Source organism: Branchiostoma floridae, chromosome 9, assembly GCF_000003815.2.
Source record: "Branchiostoma floridae strain S238N-H82 chromosome 9, Bfl_VNyyK, whole genome shotgun sequence".
Lineage (NCBI taxonomy): Eukaryota > Metazoa > Chordata > Leptocardii > Amphioxiformes > Branchiostomatidae > Branchiostoma > Branchiostoma floridae.
This window is the reverse complement of record NC_049987.1, coordinates 11085813-11094588: the sequence shown is the minus strand read 5'-3', so window position 1 is coordinate 11094588 and position 8776 is coordinate 11085813. Positions and strand designations below refer to the sequence as shown.

The 8776-nt window shown below is 40.0% G+C and overlaps 3 protein-coding genes across 3 annotated transcripts in view; all 3 read right to left on the bottom strand.

Moving 5' to 3' along the window:
- Window positions 1-1732, bottom strand: part of LOC118422145 (glutamate receptor ionotropic, kainate 2-like) — a 4246-nt gene extending 2514 nt beyond the window's left edge. Inside the window, exons 1-5 of the mRNA XM_035829661.1 lie at window positions 1562-1732; window positions 1320-1453; window positions 943-1146; window positions 601-761; window positions 202-382 (exon numbers count right to left, since the gene is read on the bottom strand). Coding sequence (XP_035685554.1) covers window positions 202-382; window positions 601-761; window positions 943-1053 — 453 coding nt within the window. The 5' untranslated portion in view covers window positions 1054-1146; window positions 1320-1453; window positions 1562-1732. The remainder of the gene's footprint in view (window positions 1-201; window positions 383-600; window positions 762-942; window positions 1147-1319; window positions 1454-1561) is intronic.
- Window positions 1733-1737: 5 nt separating this feature from the next.
- On the bottom strand, window positions 1738-2557 carry LOC118422445 (probable glutamate receptor). Its single transcript, XM_035830020.1, has 3 exons — window positions 2517-2557; window positions 2203-2321; window positions 1738-2028 (listed from the first exon to the last, which is right to left on the bottom strand). Exons 1-3 carry the CDS (start codon window positions 2538-2540, stop codon window positions 1905-1907), a joined length of 267 nt encoding a protein of 88 aa, XP_035685913.1. The 5' UTR covers window positions 2541-2557; the 3' UTR covers window positions 1738-1904.
- Window positions 2558-2989: 432 nt separating this feature from the next.
- Window positions 2990-8776, bottom strand: part of LOC118422144 (glutamate receptor ionotropic, kainate 1-like) — a 10172-nt gene continuing 4385 nt past the window's right edge. The window contains exon 5 of the mRNA XM_035829660.1: window positions 2990-3126. Coding sequence (XP_035685553.1) covers window positions 2990-3126 — 137 coding nt within the window. The remainder of the gene's footprint in view (window positions 3127-8776) is intronic.

Below are 8776 nucleotides of genomic sequence, written 5' to 3'. Positions count from 1 at the left end.
AAAATGAGCAAGGAATAATTTGTTTTGATTTGGTATTGTTGAGAATAATAGATACGGATTACATGCATTAATCCTGTACATGCATTTAAGGACAAAAGACATGCATGTATTAAACAAGAATTCGACTAAATGTCACAATCGTATTACTGAGTTCCACCTATAGGTGAAAAATTATGTCAATAATCACTTCAATCATCTTACGTGAGCATCTGACTTCTTCACATCTTGAGCGCATGTGTAGATGAATTCACCAATCAGCACGACGAGAGCCAACGCCATGCCCCCATACACCAGCACGAACACACCCAACATGTCCTGTAGTCCGATCACAGAGGATTCTAACTCAGTCTGGTCTGTACCGGAACATTCTTTGCTTTTGATCCTAAACGAAAAAGAACGTAAGTCCACATGATATCTTTGTTATATTGCACTCTTCTGTATGTGAAGTATGAGCCAATGGTCTGAAGAGGCTAGGCAAAAAAAAAAACTATTTGTTTTATCTGAAAGGCCCGTCGTGTCAGCAGTTTTGTTGAAGCAAGACATAATTTTCTTGGGGACACATATTTGCTCTTTTATACTATCTGCAACAACAGTACTCACCATTTGGTATCTAACTCTTCAAAAACACCTCGTTCTTTTGCAGCCACAATGGCCCTGTTGAACTCCACGGTGTATTGGGAGTTCTTAGGCAGAAACATCCCATTTCCAGTTTGCCAAAACGGCCGTCCGATGGTCTGTAGATCACAGGGTTTGCGGCTAGCCTGCAGAATAGGAGAAAAACGGACCTTTAAAGTGCAGAGATATTCTCTTAACACTATTCTCTATTTATGAGGTTTTATTAGTCAAGAACACTGCCAAATGGGCTATGTAAATAATCTTGTACTTTAAATGATAATAAAAACATTAAATCTTTCTCTTAAATGCATCTGGAAAGCGTCTTACGTGGTAGTCCAGCTCAGTGGTGTCCGAGAACAGTGCATATTTCTCCCGACGCATCTTGTCCAGACCCTCCTGTAGGTCATCCACAATGACCGACTCTTCATTGGCCTGCATGACGACTCCCAGTGATTTGTACGGTTCTGTTGTTGTTGTCTTGAATGACGCCCATGTAGCATAGTTTCTTATTGCACCATAAGAGATTTCCGTCTAATCATGTAAAAAAAAAGGTTCAAGAAGGATTACCATACATATTCTATACAGGGACCTTACCTGGCAATACACACCAAAACATGATATCTTATTATCGTCTTTTTTTAAATTGATTTTACAATCAACCATTCTCATTCTAAGACAGCTAATGCCATGATGTTCTATTGTACCTGTCTAAGAAGATCCTCGGCAGAGGTGATCGACTTGTCCACGTTCCTGACTGTCAGGAAAGCAGCCAGGTTGGCGGTGTAAGTAGAGATGGCCACAAGGATGCCGACTCCCCAGAAGAATGCAGAAACGCGACCTAGGTAAAAGCGAAGTTAAAAAGACGACAAAGTAACAACATTACAAGATCACAGTTACAGCGTCTTCCTCTGAAACAAAACTCATCAATAATGAATGAATGTCATACCTGATAATGACCTCGGCAGGAACTCCGGACCCAGCTGAACCAGAGCCACGAATGACTGCCACACAGCCTCCCAGAAACCTCTCTCTTTATAAGCTTCATATTTGTCTTCAGATGCGTCACTTTCTTCGTCTCTGTCAGATGTTTAGTAAAGCAGTTACAGTGTCCTGGATGTTGTCTCAGACAAGAAATAAAGTAAAGTAGAAATTCTGTCCTACCATATTACATTTACAATACAGAGCTTTCCTTCCCATTAATCAAAGTCAAATATTCAGCGACGATTTTGGTTTGTCGACATTTACGCTTCTCAAGACTTTAAACTGAATCAATAAAGACGCGTTACGTCTTACATGTCCTTTGTTGCTAAATTGGCAACACCTTGAAAGAGTCCTACCGCCAAGGCCGTCAACAAGATGGTGGCCCACAGTTCCTTCTGAAATGGTCCGATGAAGCCCCAGACACTTGATGTCCTATAAGTTATAAGATATGATTTTACTGTATATCACCCTGGAGTTTACTGATTAATACCAGCGAAAATATCTCTGCTGAAGTGAATCAGATTTCATGTGTGTTCTTTTTAGCACATCAAGACATACCATATATATTGTATAGGTATTTAAAATGTTATGAACATGAATGTGCACCTTGATGCTGTTCTCTTCATGGCAAATATCCTTCCGCTGTTGTAGTATGGAAGAGTGAAATCCCCAACTGCTTGTCTTTCAGATGTGATGAAAAAGGAGGCCAGAGCGATGTCGGCTTTCTGTGGAGATTCAATAACATTACAATGTACAGAATACCAGGCTTTACCGAAATCACACAATGTTATGTCATGACACCAAATCATTAATAATTTTTGCCGTTTTCATATTGCAATTGTTAGTATTGTATAAATAGATATAACCACACATGTTAATGATTGTGCATAGTTGGTAATTGATGTTAATAATAGTCTTACCCCATACAACACATCACCAATCATCCCGTCCCATTTCCTTGTTTTCCAGTCGTAGACACCAAAATTTCCATCTTCGACTTCATAGTACTCGTACTTGAACCCAAGTTCAGTGGATATCCATGAGAACAAGTCCATACAAAATCCTGTAAAAGGTCCCAGTTCACCATTGAAACTCTTTTTAATGCATGTACATACATAGTATGCATTGATGAATCAGACAAAGATGAAAAAGTCACATGTACAGTAAGCATGTATATGGTGGTATAGTTGAAAATATGTTACAGATTAAGTTCTTTACACTAGTGTCATGATCAAACTTAACTTGCATCTACGTTGTCTATCAGTTTCATTCAAATGAGATAAAACCGCTGTTGCTTGAAGATATTTTGCATTCTGTACTTTCCCAAAATAATGGATAGGCACGGGTACTGAATATGTAAAAAATACCTTCAGCCTTACAAGTGTCGAACGAACTAACCCTGAAATCTGTCGTTCCCCGTGACGTTGTTCCCGTCTTTGTCCACATCTGATATCAAGACGAAGCCATCCGCAGCGATAGTGACCACACGCAGGGTTCTGTTGCTCAGGTCAGACATATACGGATCAAATCCTGCAGACCCAAACAAGAGTTACATGTCTTCGCAATTAGCCAATCCGAATATGAATATGATATTCATTAAATTTTCAGAATAGCAAACGTAAACAAAAGATTAATAATGCAGCATTTTTGTGTGAAAGTGCAGAATGTTTCCCCCCTAGCTTTTGTCAAGCTAGTAAAAAAGAAAACCCCTACATCTGCTTGAATTTGGGGCCTAGTCATTAACATTATTATACCATATCATTAGGCTCGACCTGTAGTATCCTGTAAAAATTATTGGTATTAATATACAACAGCTGATATCTAGCATATTCCCTTATCGGCTACTGACAGAAAAGGACAGAAAAAGCAAAACAATGTGTTTTTATAAGGGGAAACATAGTAATTGTACGCCACGTAACGCAAACTTAGCAGGCTGTATGCTAACACGCTATAAGTCTGTCTGACAGTTTGTGAAGGGAACAAGATTCTGCTCGCCACAAAATGATTAGCAAGAAACTTGTCCCGGATGAGAGTACGATGACTCATATTTCGTGGACTTGTCATGCATATTCATTCCAAACTATACATGATTTACTCTCACTAAACTATTGGCAGTACAAAACAGAAAAAAACCTTTCTCATAAAACATCTATTGAGTTCTCTTTTCCACAAAAGACATACGCCAACTCACCTAACCGCTCAACGCTGTACCCCGCAACAAAGGATGTTACAGTAACCAAAAACAGGGCTGCTCTAACGAGTGATGTTGCCATATCAGTAATTTTCTCTGAGCAGAATTCACCAAGCGTCAAATTGTTCTCACACTTATTTGGAACGTGAGCTGGGTTTAGACCACCGTGGTTGGCTTTCTATACCAAAACTCACTCCCAGTGCAGGGTTCCCGGGCATTTTAGGAACAATAAACGGTACACATCCTGCATACCCAAACAAGAGTAACATGTCTTTTCAAGTAGCCAGCATGAATATGAATACGAAATGCATCAAATTTCCAAAATAGCAAACGTAATAAAAGATTAATAATGCAGCATTTTTTTTTTGAAAGTGCACAATGTTTTCCCCGTAGCTTTTTGTCAAGCAAGTAAAAAAGAAAAACCCCACATCTGCTTGAAAAACGGTACTAGTTTAATATCAATTATTTTGAGTTAATTTACTTTGAAATTGCCCCATGAAGTTACATTTATTTATTATGGGAAAGCTAACAATTTGTACTGAATGATGTCATAGTTACTGTCGATTATTAGAGCTAATATAAATGTCAGCACAGCTGCTAAAGATGAGGTGTGGTCACAGCATAGAAAAAAAACATTTTTATGCTACGTGCATATTCTACATTTTAAGTGTGGATTTCTTCACTTCAGCCTACTTTAAAACTGACAACAAAGACCTTGCCCATGTGAGAAAAAAATACACAGGTATTACTAATGATTGGACATTGTCCTTGGTGCTGAACTGACTTTTCTGCATTATCACTATTCCTTTAGTGGTGAATAAACTTAATTCTGAAACTGTATGGCAAGTGGAATATTATACCTTTCAATTTGTCTGTCCTTATCTATAACACAATTCTAGTACTATGGTTCCGGTCAATTTGGAACAGACCTTGTAAAGACAAATGGTGTTGAAGATCAGGGTAGATTTGCTTGAATTTTTCATGATGCACTTCTCTGTTTAGACCTGTTGAGTCAGCGCAGGTGAAAATAATCCGACGTCAACCCTAAAATGCCTTCTGTTCATAATTGTAGCTATAGCAATGACTAACATTACACTCTTAAACGATGCCGATGGTGTAACTTACACAACTAGCGGTTGCTTGATGATTTACCTTCTGAAGTGCTGCCTCAGCCATCGATATTACAAATCTAATGACCTTTATTCTACACCAAGACACTGCAATGTTATCGATGTTATCATATATGTTGGAAAACACTTTGATTTTAGTCTTCATCAGTTTTAAATATGTCACTAGATCTTAAGATACATCTGAACGGTGAAACATATTTCTTGTTAATTATGATAACAAAGGTGCAGAATGAGCACATCTTACGACATATGGCATAAAAATGCAATAAAATATTTCGTTGCATGTGCAATTGCATGATCAATGGAATATTTAAATATACCTTTGTCGACTTTGCAACAGCTTAGTTTTAGTGTAGGAGATTTCTAATTTGGTCCAAAGAAAGGCAAGGGCAATAATACGCAATGCACAAGTCTTCATAGAAATGTTTCTTCGAATGCTCAGTGCAAGTGCAACTGCGCCACCTAGTGTGACGTTGCCACAAATCAACTAGAGATTTTAAGTGCAAGTGTGATCATCCTTGCTTTATAATCTAAGATGACATTGTTACAGACGTATTTGCTTATGTGACTTAAACATCCACCCATTATAAGCAATTCTATCGTGAAAATTCTTGTTCTTTATTTCTAAATTTTATTAAACACTTCATAAACATTTATGTTTGCATGTACAACCGTGTCTTACATTTCATATAGATATACATAGTTTTACTGACTTTAACAATGCCTGGTTAAACGCTTTTGAAATGTTTTTAGATATGAAAGTAACCAACACAAAAAGAGCTGGGACTTACCCAAATTTTCCGTGTTGGTTGAGTAAAGTTTACTTTGTTTCATAATGTAATTTACCAAGAGAACACAAATGCCTTTTCAGATATGTTTTAATTTTCAGCAAATTGGGCACTAGATGTCACAAGTGGATAAGCGAATGGATAGGTCATAAACTATCAGGTGACAAGATGAAGGGACCAGATTGGATGTCATAGACCTCGATGAAGCTTGACCAATAGGGGCTGCACGAGCAACCTCCATGGAGGAGCTCTACAGAGCTGACCTCCATGGAGGTTGCTCGTTCAGCCCTCCAGCTCCACCGTGCGAGTTCTATGCGCTATGAATACAAACACTTGGTTCTCGTCACCATCATGGAATTTTTAGTACGACATGGAGGAGGTTCTCTCGTAGAGGACAAACAACCGGACTGAACAGCTGTACGCAAAACATGGTACACGGGCTATGAATGTTTTTTGATTCACGTCACCCAAAACACCAATTGATCTTAGCGCTCTATACAGTAACAGAGGGCTGTTTGAGTAGCGCTCTACGGGTTATGACTGTAAACACTTGGTTCACGAAACCCAAAACAAATCGGTCTTAGGGCTCCATTCAGAGATACTGTAAACAACAAACACACAGAGCCGATAGCTGATCGAGCAGCTCCACGGGCTATATGAATGTAAACACTTGGTTCACGTCATTATCAACAAATCGGTGTTTAGGGCTCCATACAGAGATACTGTAAACAACAAACACACAGAGCCGATAGCTGATCGAGCAGCTCCACGGGCTATATGAATGTAAACACTTGGTTCACGTCACCATCAACAAATCGGTGTTTAGGGCTCTTTACAGGGATATTGTAAACAACAAACACACAGAGCCGATAGCTGTTTGAGCTGCTCCACGGGCTATATGAATGTAAACATTTGGTTCACGTCACCATCAACAAATCGGTGTTTAGGGCTCCATACAGAGATACTGTAAACAACAAACACACGGAGCCGAAAGCTGTTTGAGCAGCTCCACGGGCTATATAAATGTAAACACTTGGTTCACGTCACCATCAACAAATCGGTGTTTAGGGCTCCATACACAGATATTGTAAACACCAAACACACGGAGCCGATAGCTATTTGAGCAGCTCCACAGGCTATATGAATGTAAACACTTGGTTCACGTCACCATCAACAAATCGGTGTTTAGGGCTCCATACAGGGATACTGTAAACAACAAACACACTGAGCCGATAACTGATCAAGCAGCTCCACGGGCTATATGAATGTAAACACTTGGTTCACGTCACCATCAACAAATCGGTGTTTAGGGCTCTTTACAGGGATATTGTAAACAACAAACACACAGAGCCGATAGCTGTTTGAGCAGCTCCACGGGCTATGAATGTAAACATTTGGTTCACGTCACCCAAAACAAATCGGTCAGAGGTCTGTCCAAGCAGCCCTCTACGGGCTTTGAATGTAAACATTTGGTTCACGTCACCCAAAACAAATCGGTCAGAGGTCTGTCCAAGCAGCCCTCTACGGGCTTTGAATGTAAACATTTGGTTCACGTCACCCAAAACAAATCGGTCAGAGGTCTGTCCAAGCAGCCCTCTACGGGCTTTGAATGTTAACATTTGGTTCACGTCACCCAAAACAAATCGGTCAGAGGTCTGTCCAAGCAGCCCTCTACGGGCTTTGAATGTAAACATTTGGTTCACGTCACCCAAAACAAATCGGTCAGAGGTCTGTCCAAGCAGCGCTCCACGGGCTTTACAGAGATACTGTTAACAACAAACACACGGAGCCGAAAGCTGTTTGAGCAGCTCCACGGGCTATATAAATGTAAATACTTGGTTCACGTCACCATCAACAAATCGGTGTTTTAAGGGCTCCATACAGAGATACTGTAAACAACAAACACACGGAGCCGATAGCTGTTTGAGAAGCTCCACGGGCTATATAAATGTAAACACTTGGTTCACGTCACCCAAAACAAATCCACCCATCCTTGTCGGATACGGGCAATGAGGTAAAACTTCCTTGGAACGAGGTTTGCAACAGGTCTAAATATTTCTTTTATGCAACCACATGTTGTTTTTGCAAAGTGGGCAACAGAACGCCACCCCCCCCCCCCCCCCCGACACACACGCACGCGCGCGCAATGCACACAAACACTTGTAATAATTATTAATTTTTTGTATGGTTTGATCAAGGAGCTTAAAAAATCCTTGGTTTGATACAAAGGTTGAAAGAACAAAAAACAACCCGATTATTGAATGAAGCAAGCGGTGCATTGTTTATATGTCGGCTCTCGCAAGGAAAGCTGAAAGTTCGCACCTCCGTGCTAATCAGAAATCGTCTCAAAGCGCGCCCTTGCCACACCAGAACACTGACGCCAGAAGCAGCTGGCTTTCTGGCCTATGACGTAGTCCCCAAACAGAGGTCCGTGGGGAAAATCGTGACCATTTCCTTTGATTCATATTTTTTTTGAAGGTCGAAAAAAATTATGAAAGGAAAAGGTCGCGATTTTCCCACCAATCTCTGCTTGACAGAACAACGAGCTTCTCGAAACCTCTGTATGAAGTAATTTGTTGCAAATAACCTTTCCATACATGTACAAGTGTTGATTCTGAGGATCATGAACATCAAAGATAGGTTGGTCAGTAACTGGCAGTAACGTAACATAACATTTTTCTTTAGAACCATTTGAGCTGTAAATCTAAACTTGGCGTACCGTGTGCAATGTTTATATGGATAGAGATCAGTGGGTGCTGTAGGTATCTAATGTATTTTTCATCAGTTGTACATGTACAGTGCTTTATGCCTTTGTTATCAGTTACTCTAGAAAAATTGATAAAGCAAAGGTTATGTCGTGTTTACATTCAAAGCCCGTAGAGGACAGACCTCTGACCGATTTGTTTTGGGTGACGTGAACCAAATGTTTACATTCAAAGCCCGTAGAGGACTGCTTGGACAGACCTCTGACCGATTTGTTTTGGGTGACGTGAACCAAGTGTTTACATTCATATAGCCCGTGGAGTTGCTCGATCAGTTATCGGCTCCGTGTGTTTGTTGTTTACAGTATC

Excerpts from the sequence above, each read along its gene's own strand:
- LOC118422445 (XM_035830020.1), bottom strand. The coding sequence starts at position 2,540 with ATGATTGGTGATGTGTTGTATGGG. Across the intron at positions 2,322-2,516 it reads TTGGTGATGTGTTGTATGGG|AAAGCCGACATCGCTCTGGC; the intron begins GTAAGACTATTA and ends GAATCTCCACAG. Across the intron at positions 2,029-2,202 it reads ATGAAGAGAACAGCATCAAG|GACATCAAGTGTCTGGGGCT; the intron begins GTGCACATTCAT and ends TATAACTTATAG.